This window comes from Panthera leo, chromosome F3 (genome assembly GCF_018350215.1).
Source record: "Panthera leo isolate Ple1 chromosome F3, P.leo_Ple1_pat1.1, whole genome shotgun sequence".
NCBI lineage: Eukaryota > Metazoa > Chordata > Mammalia > Carnivora > Felidae > Panthera > Panthera leo.
In genome coordinates, this window is record NC_056696.1 from 545,230 (window position 1) to 557,385 (window position 12,156).

Genomic DNA, 12,156 nt, shown 5'->3' on the forward strand with positions numbered 1-12,156 from the left:
AAGATATTTGCAAATGACCTATCAGACAAAGGGCTAGTTTCCAAAATCCATAAAGCACTCACCAAACTCCACACCCGAAAAACACATTCTCCAGTGAGGAAATGGGCAGAAGACATGAACAGACACTTTTCCAAAGAAGACATCCAGATGGCCAACAGGCACATGAAAAGATACTCAATGTCACTCCTCATCAGGGAAATACAAATCAAAACCACACTGAGATATCACCTCACGACAGTCAGAGTGGCTAAAGTGAACCCATCCAGAGACTATAGATGCTGGAGAGGATGCGGGGAAATGGGAATCCTCTTGCACTGTTGGTGGGAATGCAAACTGGTGCAGCCACTCTGGAAAACAGTGTGGAGGTTCCTCAAGAACGTAAAGATAGATCTACCCTATGACCCAGGAAGAACACTGCTAGGAATTTACCCAAGGGATACAGGAGTGCTGATGCATAGGGGCACTCATACCCCAATGTTTCTAGCAGCACTTTCAACAATAGCCAAATTATGGAAAGAGCCTAAATGTCCACCAACTGATGAATGGATAAAGAAACTGTGGTTTATATACACAATGGAATACTACTTGGCAATGAGAAAGAATGAAATATGACCTTTTGTAGCAACGTGGATGGAACTGGAGAGTGTTACGCTAAGTGAAATAAGTTATTCAGAGAAAGACAGATACCATATGTTTTACTCCTATGTGGATCCTGAGAAACGTAACAGAAGACTATGGGGGAGGGGAAGGAAAAAAAAGTTAGGGAGGGAGTCAAACCATAAGAGACTCTTTAAAACTGAGGATAAACGGAGAGTTGATGGAGGGTGGGAGGGAGGGGAAAGTGGGTGATGGGCTTTGAGGAGGGCACCTTTTGGGATGAGCACTGGGTGTTGTATGGAACCAATTTGACAATGAATTTCATATTTAAAAAAGAAAAGACTCCACCAAACAACTGCTAGAACTGTTACATGAATTCAGCAAAGTCACAGGGTATGAAACCAATGTACAGAAATCAATTGCATTCTATACACCAATAATGAAGCAGAAGGAAGAGAAATTAAGGAATCTATCCCATTAACAATTGCATCCCAAACCATAAGATACATAGGAATAAACGTATCCAAGGAGGTAAAAGATCTGTACGCTAAAAAGTATTGAGAGCTGATGAAGAAATTGAAGAAGACACAAAGAATTGGAATGACATTCCACGCTCATGGATTGGAAGACAAAATACTGTTCAAATGTTGATACTCCTCAAAGCTATCTACAGCCTCAATGTAATCCCTATCAAGTAACATTAGCATTCTCCACAGAGCTAGAACAAACAATTCTAAAATATGTATGGAACCGGAGAAGACCCCGAATAGTTCAAGTGATGTTGAAAAAGAAAACCAAACACGGAAGCATCACAATTCCAGACCTCAAGCTATGTTACAAAGCTATAATCACTAAGAGAGTATGGTACTGGCACAAACACAGAGACATACATGAATGGAACAGAATAGAGAACCCAGAAATGGACTCACAAGTGTATAGCCAAGTCATGTTTGACAAAAGAGGAAAGAATATCCAATGGAAAAAGACAGTCTCTTCAGCAAATGGTATTGGGAAAACAGGATAGTGACATGCAGAAGAATGAAATGGGACCGCTTACCTACTATACCCAAAAATGAACTCAAAATGGATGAAAGAGCTAAATGTGAGACAGGAAACCATCACAATCCTAGAGGAGAAAACAGGCAACAGCCTCTTGACCTCAGCCACAGCAACGTCTTAATAGACATGTTTCAGGAGAGAAAGGAAACAAAAGCAAAAAACAAAAACAAAACAAAACAAACAAAAACAAAACTCTTGGGACCTCATCAAGATAAAAAAAGCTTCTGCACGGCAACAGAAACAACCAACAAAACTGAGGGAATCAGAGAAGGTATTTGCAAATGACATATCAGATAAAGGGTTAGTTTCCAACATCTGTAAAGAACTACCAAACTCAACACCCAAAAAACAAAGAATTCAGGGAAGAAATGGTCAAAAGACATGAACAGACGTTTTTCCGAAGAAGACAACCAGATGGCTAACAGACACATGAAAAGAGGCTCAACAGCAGTCATCATCAGAGAAATACAAATCAAAAGCAGAATGAGATACCACCTCACACCTGTCAGCATGGCTCAAATTAACGACGCAGGTAACAATAGATGTCGGCGGGGATGCGGAGAAGGGGGAACACTTTTGCCCTGTTGGTGGGAATGCAAACTAGTGCAGCCACTCTGGAAAACAGTATGGAGGCCTGCCAAAAAATTAAAAAGAGAGCTACCCTACGTCCTAGCAATTGCATGATTAGATATTTATCCAAAGGATACAGGAGTGCTGATTCAAAGGGGCACATGCATCCCAGTGTTTATAGTGGCACTATCAATAATAGCCAAATTATGGGAGGAGCCAAGGTGTCCAGTGACTGATGAATGGATAAAGAAGATATAGATATATACATCTATATAGATCTATATACATCTATATAGATAGATATAGATATAGATATAGATATCTGTCTATATATATATATATATATATATATATAGACAGATATAGATATAGATATATATATCTATATACATCTATATATGTATCTATATCTATATCTGTCTATATATATAAGTCAGTCAGAGAAAGACAAATATCATATGATTTCACTTATGTGTGGAATCTAACAAAATAGATGAACATAGGAGAATGGAAGGAAAAATAAGGTAAAAACAGAGATGAAGACAGTCCATAAGTGACTTGATTAACTCTTCACACACTGAGGACTGTTGGAAGGGTGTTGGGTAGAGGGATGTACTAAATAGGTGATGAGCATTAGGGAGGGCACTTGGTGTGGATGACCACTGGGTGTTCTATGGAAGTGATAAATCATTAAATTCTATTACTGAAACCATTATTACACTATATGTTAACCAACTTGGTTTAAAATAAAAAAAAAAAACTTTAAAAAGATGATTACAGACAGAGTACATTCGAAGCCCAGAGGGAGAACACATGTATTCTATTAAAAGACGCTACTATTATATTAAAAGAACAAAACAAGGCTTCGCACATCCTTGCTTTGCCTTTCTGATTTCATACCTCCCACTCTAAGTCTACAAAGCAGCAGGTATAAGCCAGCTGTTCCCAGAAACCCTCTCCCATTGATTCCTACCTGAGTGCAGTTCCCTATCTGACGACTATTCATCATCGGTTCCAGAGTCAGACAGGCTCTCCAACACCCAATCTTTAGAGACACAAGCATGAGCAAGCAGGTTATTAGAGACAGGGGCTCCACCATTCCTGTAACTCCCTCTGAGGCCATGCTGGCTCAGCCGGCATCACTTGCCCTTCCTCTGGGTCCTCAGACCTTCCCTGGGCTTGGCAAAGGCAGAGCCCTTCCACAAGGCATTGACCACAGTTGCACACCTTCAAGCAAGAGAAAGGATCCCCCTTCATCTGGTACTTCCCCAGCTGCACTGGATCATGATAGCTCTCACCCGCACAAGAAGGTGCCACCTGCGCAAGCTGACATTCCAACGGTTACAGACAGACATAGGGTTTGGCGGGTTCCACGAGCAGACCCTGTGCCCGGCTCAGAGCAGCTGCCCAGAAGAACCCTCTGTGAGGGTGGAAATGTTCTGCGTTGTAAACATGCGTCTGCCGGGCACCAGAAACGTGGCTAGTGCGGCTAGTGGCTATGTGGCAAGTGGCTTCTGCCCTGGATAGCACAGCTTTAGGATGTACACATGAGGAAGACATGACCTCCCAGTCCTGGAGGTTTCTGCAGAGGAGCTTGCTGGCCTGATCTGACCATTCCTTTGTCGGTTCTCCCTGGGCTCATGCATATGTGGCAGCCACTGCGTGAGGCCCTGGGGACACTTAGAGTGGAAGGTCAACACCCAGGTCTGAGGGGAATCCCAGCAGGGGCACATTATAAACAGAGTGAAGAGCATGACACCCCCACACTCATACTGGATGTAATCAGAGCCGCGGGGCAGAGGGGGAGCACCTCACTGTCTTCAGGAGCCCACCCTTCTCATTCTGATCTGGACCAGTGCCTGGGCAGACAGCTAGCATAGTGTGGGGCCCAACAGGCCTGGGTGAGCTGAGGAGGGACCTTTCCACCCCTAAACGAGTTCCCAGCCCAAGGCTGTGAACAGCAGGCGTTTATTGGGGCCAAACATGGGCTGCCTAGGGCTGAGCCCCTGGGGGACGAGCAATGACGGAGAGACTGTCGGTGCCCTTGCAGTAACCGTCCAGAGCTATGGCTCCTGTGCCCATGAGTGGAAGGAAGGTCAGAGACAGTATTTGGACCTGTCGGTTCCCATACCTTTCAGACAAACTCTCACACTGATGTCCTCGGGCCAGGAAAGAGCACAGCAAGGACCACCTCCACTCTGGGATCAGCCCCCACCACTTTGCTGAGCTCCCTGTGCACTGGAGCCTGTGCCCCTCTCACCTCCCCTGCAACTAGAATGTTCTACAGCTGCCCTGGTCACATGGGATGAGATCCCTTTTGTATGAATGTGTTTCCAGCCAGACAACCCTTGGCCAACAGTGTGTAGACAAGGACTGGCTGTCAGGTGACAGCCAGAAGCAGGTGAAAAGTGAAAACTGGTCCCTCCTGGCCCAGGTGGATCAGGCCTGGAAACGTACTTGTGTCTGGCCTGACCCTGGTTCCATCCCTGCTGGCGTGTCCCAGGTGGGAGAACAGGAGACCTGACTCCATTGTCTGCTCCTCCCCAGTGTCCACCAATGAAAGAGTCTGGTAGATGGAGAAGAGGCTGGCACAGGAAGGATGCCCCTCTCCCCAGGCTTTTAGGAAGATGTCCATACGGTGCTTTCACCCGGCATGCCGGCTCGTCCTGCCTCATCCCACCCAGAAGGAGCCCAAATGTCATCCTCGGTGAGGACAAGGCTGGGCCCAGGTGCTGATGCTACACTGATTCAAATAATCCTGCCACCGTGGTGTCCCCTCCCACCCTCACATAGCCTGGATGTCCTTCATGTCTTCCCTCTGCAACCCATCAATATTTCCCGCTTAACATCTAGTCCAAGACCTTGGAGCGTGCTCTCACCCTTTCAAGCTGAAGTATTTGAAGGAGCAAGGGCCCTTAGAGCCTGGCTGCTGGTTTCATTCCTGCATTTGACCACACACAGCAGGCATTAACTTCCACACCCCTGGGATACCAAGATCTTGAGAGAAAGGATTTCTAGAAGCTGGAGGATCCTCTTCTCAGATGCCCTCCAGAACTGGGTGTGGCACACGCCTGCACCAGGGGCCACCTGCCCCAGCCCTCCAGCTAGGAGGGGGAGGATTTCCTTCTCAGGCTCCTTGAATCTCCTTTTTGGAAAGGATAGGAGGGGCAGGAAGGCAGTAACCCTGGGGCAATTATCTCTTTACTGCTGAAGTATGATGGAGCAAGGACTCTGGGATCACTCTAGTCTCAGCACTGGCGGGTGCCCCACACAAGGAGGATCAGGAGCAAGGACTGAAATTATTACTGATGACAACCTCAGCCTAGAAATTCAGGGTCTGCCTCAGAAAGTAGAGGCGTGAGAGAAAGTACTAGGAATTGGGGGTTAAAGGGCCTCGTCTCCCCGTCCAGCCCCCATCCCCACAGCCCGTGCCAACCCCTCCATGATTCATCACTTCCATAAGCTTCCTTTCCTCAGAGGCCAATTAGATACCATGAGGGCTCCTTCTCCTTAATCAGGATCGATCCAAGTGCCCTGAAGGCAATGCAACAGCCTCCTCAGAGTTGAGGTCTACCTTGAACTGAAGTCATGATTCACAGAATCCTATGGATTCTGAAAACATATTTCCCTTTCAGAATCCTGTGAATGTTTTCCTGGCTATTAGTAGGACTTTTTTCAGCCTAAACAAGCTATGTTTGGTGTATAATATACTAACTATATTTAAATTGTCCATATTTATATCCTTTGACATGCAGACACACATGAAGCTCGGTGATGGGATTTTTCTTATGAATGGCAAAGTTCACACCAGCAACTGTGCTCTTTAGGGACATGTTAATCTAGAGGAACATAAACTTCTCACACAGAGACCACATACAAGCACGTACCTGCTCACTCCACACACTTGTCAGTTCACAAAGAGACTCACCCATCTCCACGCACACAAACTCACTACCTGAATGCCACACGAGTGCCTGTAAACACATGAACATGGTTTTACCCTTCGACAAATCGCTTTGTCACTACGTCTGTGATCCTCCTTTCATTGGAAACCCAAAATCAGAAGCACTCCCCTGACTAAAGACAGCAAATGATTGATTCCTGAATACCTACCATTCTCCATGGTTCCAGAGACCACAGGAAGCTATAGAAAAGAAAATAGCATAAAGGTAAGAAGGTGAGGCACACTGATTGCACCACTCTTTAGATCTTGGTGATATTAGGATCCAATAGGGAACACAGTGGTTGAGTCAAAGGCCACAAAAGCAAATGAATAGGAGGCCTGTCAGAAGTTGTATATTCTGGGGGATGTGTCTCTCAAGTTCACTTAGTATAGAGTCTCTAAAATTGTTCACCCAAGCAGGGAAAATTGCTTCTGATAAAATTAATCCTAACACATTATCACCAGGTTGGGCACTGCCACTGGTCAGTGTCCCCCTCACCAAGGTAACAGTTGGAGAGAGACAACCACTCACCACTCTCCCCGCCAAGGAAAGTAACAATATCATCTAAAAAGTACGTTGTCCTATTTACAACAGACGTTGATTGGAAAGACACTAAGAAAGTAATTGTGTTCCTCAGGGGAAGACAGGCCAGCTCACCTCACCAACAGCCTGGTGCCTCCTGACAGGAAAAGCCCACATCTTTTCCTCCACAGGGACACCTAGAAGGACACAGTACACACATCAGTACATCGTTAGTACTGCTCAAGAAAGCTCAGGGACTTTTCCTTGATAGGAACATGGGCAGAGCATACGGCGGATTTCCCTACCTGCATGGACTGAATGTTACTGCTGAGCCACACTCAGCAATAATCATTGAAATGTGCAGTGGGAGGGTTTTTTCTCCAGAATATAGACATTGGTCATTGTGCAGTGTCAGTGGCACATATCTCCTGGAGCAAGACACATCTCGCTGTCTCCCCTGTCTCTCCGTCTCTCTAATGAATGTGTGTGTCTCATTCTCTTAGTGTGTTTCCCTGTCTCCTTCCCTGTCTCTCAGTTTCTGTCTGACTCAAACATACATGCACTTACACACACTCACACACACACACACAACCACAGTGAATACATTGTCTTCCTCACACTGTGAACATGGACACAGGTTCTCCCCTGGGAAAACTGTGTTTTCTTCTCACCCTCAAGCCTCTGTCCTACAGGGAACCTGGAGTCAGGGTAGCTCTCCAGACTGATGCCAGCAGGAATATCCCAACTTCCTGACCACATAGATTATTTCATCAGCAGGGGACTGATTCCAAAGTACATACCATATTTCGTTGCTCCTGCGGCCACCTGATTGTAGAGAAAAGAAACACCATCGGGGTCAGATCATGATGAACTCTCATTGCACTGGGCTTTCATTCTCTCTGGACTTTAGGAAACTAGATGGCACACAATGCTTGAGTCAAAGGTCCCCAGTAGCAAATGAATAGCATGCCCGTCAGAAGTTGTTCTTTACTGGGGATGTGTCTCTGAAGACCACTGAGGATGCCGACTACAAAATTCCTTACCCCAGCAGGAAAAATTGCTGCTGACGAAAAAGATCCTTTGACACTGTTTATGACCAGGTTTAGCACTGCCTGCGGTGAATGTCCCCTGCCAAGGTTCCATTTGGCAAGAGACACCCATACTCCACACTCCACACCCCGGAAAGTAACAATATCATCTAAAAAGTACATTGTCCTATTTACAACAGACGTTGATTGGAAAGACACTAAGAAAGTAATTGTGTTCCTCAGGGGAAGACAGTCCAGCTCACCTCACCAACAGCCTGGTGCCTCCTGACAGGAAAAGCCCACATCTTTTTCTCCACAGGGACACCTAGAAGGACACAGAAAACAGGTCAGTACATTGTTGGTGCTGCTCAAGAATAACTCAGGGACTGTTCCGTGATATGAATATGGGCCAGGCCATACAGAGGTTTTGGTAACCTGCATGGACTGCATGTGACTGCTGAGCCTCACTCAGCAATAATCTTTGAAGTGTGCAGTAGGAGGAGTTTGCTGAGACACTAAACATCGGACATTGTGCAGTGTCAGTGGCACATATCTCCCGGGGAAATGCACATCTCTCTCTCTCTCTCTCTCTCTCTCTCTCTCTCTCTCTCTCTCTCTCTCTCGTGTCTCATTCTCTTTGTAAGTTTCCCTGTCTCTTTCTCTGTCCCTCAGGTTCTGCCTCTCTCAAACACACTTGTGCGTCCACACACACACACACACACCACACACTGATTATATTGTCTTCCTCACACTGTAAAAATGGACATAGGTTTCCCCTGGGAAATCTGTCTTCTCTCCACACCATCAAGCCTCTGTCCTACCAGAACCCTGGCGTCAGGGTAGCTCTCCAGACTGATGCCATCAGGAATGCTCCAGCTTCCTGAACATATAGATTCTTGCATCAGCAGGAGACAGATTCCAAAATACATACCATGTTCCCTTGCTCTCTTGACGACCTGAATGTAGAGAAAGGAAACAACACCAGGGTGAGATCATGATGTAAACTCATAGCACTGCTCTTTGGTTCTCCCCTTGATTTTAGGAAACCAAATAGCACACAGTGCTTGAGTCAAAGGTCCCCAAAAGTAAATGAATAGTATGCCTGTGAAAAGATTTTTTTCCCCTGGGATGTATCTGCCAAGACCACTTAGGATGGCGACTACAAAATTCTTCACCCAAGCTGGAAAAATTGCTGCCTACGAAAAAGATCCTAGGACACTGTTTGTTACCAGGTTTGCCGCTGCCAGTGGTAAATGTCCCCCTGAGCAAGGTTACAGTTGGCAAGAGCCATATACTCACCACTCTCCCCACCAGGGAAAGTAAGAATATCATCTACCATGTAAATGTTAATATTTACAACAGAAGTTGATTAGAAACACTCTAAGAACACACTTGTGTTCCTCAGGGAAAAACAGGCAAGCTCACCTCACCAACAGCCTGGTGCCTCCTTAAAGGAGCGCCCTGCTCCTTTTCCTCCTTCGGGACACCTAGAAAGACACAGAATACACGTCAGTACCTTGTTGGTGCTGTTTAAGAATAACACAGGGACTGTTCCTTGATATGAACATGGGCAGGAGCACATGGAGGCTTAGGTTACCTGCATGGACTGAATCTTACTGCTGAGCCACGCTCAGCAGTATTTCTTGAAGTATGCACTATGAGGAGTTTTTGAGAATGTAGACATTGGTCATTGTGCCGTGTCAGTGGCACATATCTCCAGGGCAAACCCACATCTCTCTATCTATCTCTCCCAGTCTTTCAATGTGTCCGTCTTTTTATGTGTGTGTTTTTGTCTGTCTCTGAGTGTCTCAAGAAAACACACACACACACACACACACACACACACACACACACACAATCACGTGACATACACACACATACAGAACAACCCCAAGAGTCATGCACACAAAATCACTCCGCCCACAAGGAATACATTATCTTTCTCATACTGTAGAAATATCGTATAGTTTTTAACCTGGGACATCGGTCTTTCCCCCACCCTCAAGCACCAGTCCTCCCAGGACTCTGGAATTAGGGTAGCTCTCCAGACCGAAGACAACAAGAATGCCCCACCTACATCACCACCTAACATTTTCCTCAGCAAGACACTGTGTCCAGGATACATACCTTTTTCCCTTGCTCCTGCGGCTACCTGAATGTTAGGAAAGAAAACACCATCAGGGTGAGATCATGATATACAGTATTTGCACCCCTCTTTGGTTCTCTTGGTGACTTTCGGATACAAGATGGGACACAGTGGTTGAGTCAAAGGCCACAAAACCCAATGAATAGGATGCCTGTCAGAAGTTGTTTTTCCCTGGGATGTGTCTCAAGACCAATTAGGATGCCAGCTACAAAATTCTTCACCTATGTAGGAAAAATTGCTGCTGACGAAAAATATCCAATAACACTCTTTCTTACCAGGTTTGGCACTGCCAGTGGTAAATATCCCCCTGACCAGGGTTACAGTTGGTAAGAGGCAGCCACTCACCACTCTCCCCACCAGCGAAAGTAACAATATCATCTCAAATGTACATTGTCACATATACAACAGAAGTTGATTGGAAAGGCTCTAAGAAAGCAATTGTATTTGTCGGGGAAAGACAGGCAAGCTCACCTCAGCAACAGCCTGCTGCCTCCTTTCAGGAATGGCCAGCAGCTTTTTCTCCTTAGGGACACCTAGAAGGACACAGAATACACATCAGTACCTTGTTGGTGCTGCTCAAGAATAACTCAGGGACTGTTCCTTGATATGAACATGGGCCAGAGCATATGGAGGCTCTGGTTACCTGCATGGACTGAATGTTACTGCTGAGCGACCGTCAGCACTATTCCTTGAAGTGTGCAGTATGAGGATTTTTTTGAGAATGCAGATATTCGTCTTGTGAGGTGTCAGTGGCACATATCTCCGGGGGAAAAACACATCTCTCTCTCTCTCACCTCACTCTCTCTGTTATGAGTGTGTCTCGTTCTCTTTGTGTGTTTCCCTGTACCTCATTTTCTGTCTCTCTCAAACACGTGTGCACACACACACACACACACACACACACACCACAGTGAATACATTGCCTTCTCACATTGTAAACATGGAAATGGGTTTTCCCCTGGGAAATCTGTCTTGTCTCCACACCCTAAAGCCTCGGTCCTACAAGGGACCTAGAGTCAGGGTAGCTCTGCAGAATGATGCCCCAGATTCCTGCCCCAGATTCCTGACCATATGGATATTTTCATCAGCAGGAGACAGATGCCAAAATACCTACCATATCCCATCGCTCTCTGGATGACCTGAATGTAGAGAAAAGAAACACCATCAGGGTGAGATCATGATGTACATGCATTGCACTAGTCTTTGGTTCTCCTCTTGACTTTAGGAAACCAGATGGCACACAGTGCTTGGGTCAAAGGTCCCCAAAAGCAAATGAATAGGATGCCTTTCAGAAGTTGTTTTTCCTGTGGATGTGTCTCTCATGAGCACTTAGAATGCCGAGTACAAAATTCTTCACCCAAGTAGGAAAAATTGTTGCTGATGAAAAAGATCCTAGGACGCTGTTTCTTACCAGGTTTGGCACTGCCGGGGTAAATGTCCCCCTGACCAAGGTGATAGTTGGCAAGAGGCAACCACTCCCCACTCTCCCCACCAGGGAAAGTAACAATATCCTCTACCATGTACATTGTCATATTTACAACAAAAGTTGATTGGAAGGACACTAAGAACGCACTTGTGTTCCTCAGGGAAAGACAGGCAAGCTCACCTCAGCCGCAGACTTCTGCTTCCTTTCAGGAAGGGCACGCAGCTTTTCTTCCTTAGGGACATCTAAAAGGACACAGAATACACGTCAGTACCTTGTTGATGCTGCTCAAGAATAACTCAGGGACTGTTCCTTGATATGAACATGGGCCAGAGTTGATGGAGGCTTTTGTCACCTGCATGGACTGAGTGTTACTGCTGAGCCACGCTCAGCTGTATTCCTTGAAGTGTGCAGTATGAGGAGTTTTTGGAGAATGTAGACATTGGCCACTGTGCAGTGTCAGTGGCACATACCTCCTGGGGAAGGACACATCTCTTGCTATCTCTCCTCTCTCTCTGTCTCTCTCTCAATGTGTCTGTCTCGTTTCTGATTCTCTCAAACACACACGCGCGCACACACACACACACACACACACGCTAACAGTCATGCCACACAGACACATAGAGAACAACCCCAAGACTCATGCACACCAAATCACTCCACACTCAAAGAATACATTATCTTTCTCATAGTGTAGAAACATGGACATAGTTTTTCACCTGGGACATTGGTCTTCCCCCCCCCCCGCCCCCCACCTTGGACTAAGTCCTCTCAGGACTCTGGAATCAGTGTAGCTCTCCAGACTGAAGACAACAAGAATTCCTCACATACAGCACCATCTAAACATTTTCCTCAGCAAGAAATTTT

At 45.9% G+C, this 12,156-nt stretch overlaps 1 protein-coding gene and 1 long non-coding RNA gene across 15 annotated transcripts in view; one reads left to right on the forward strand and one right to left on the reverse strand.

The window, feature by feature from the left end:
• Positions 1-12,156, forward strand: part of LOC122211734 — a 46,653-nt gene that overhangs the window by 18,607 nt on the left and 15,890 nt on the right. The gene's annotated exons all lie outside the window — the stretch shown is intronic.
• The window catches only part of LOC122211732, a 36,797-nt gene that overhangs the window by 14,545 nt on the left and 10,096 nt on the right, over positions 1-12,156 (reverse strand). For 4 of the 8 annotated variants that reach the window (XM_042925135.1, XM_042925139.1, XM_042925136.1 and 1 more), the window contains 11 exons: positions 11,473-11,534; positions 10,981-11,005; positions 10,338-10,399; positions 9,848-9,872; positions 9,146-9,207; positions 8,542-8,676; positions 7,984-8,045; positions 7,493-7,517; positions 6,828-6,889; positions 6,340-6,370; positions 3,200-3,271 (listed from right to left, as the gene is read on the reverse strand). In XM_042925135.1, the coding sequence (XP_042781069.1) occupies positions 3,200-3,271; positions 6,340-6,370; positions 6,828-6,889; positions 7,493-7,517; positions 7,984-8,045; positions 8,542-8,676; positions 9,146-9,207; positions 9,848-9,872; positions 10,338-10,399; positions 10,981-11,005; positions 11,473-11,534 (623 nt within the window). The remainder of the gene's footprint in view (positions 1-3,199; positions 3,272-6,339; positions 6,371-6,827; positions 6,890-7,492; positions 7,518-7,983; positions 8,046-8,541; positions 8,677-9,145; positions 9,208-9,847; positions 9,873-10,337; positions 10,400-10,980; positions 11,006-11,472; positions 11,535-12,156) is intronic. The other 4 variants (XM_042925138.1, XM_042925137.1, XM_042925140.1 and 1 more) reach the window with 3 other exon arrangements.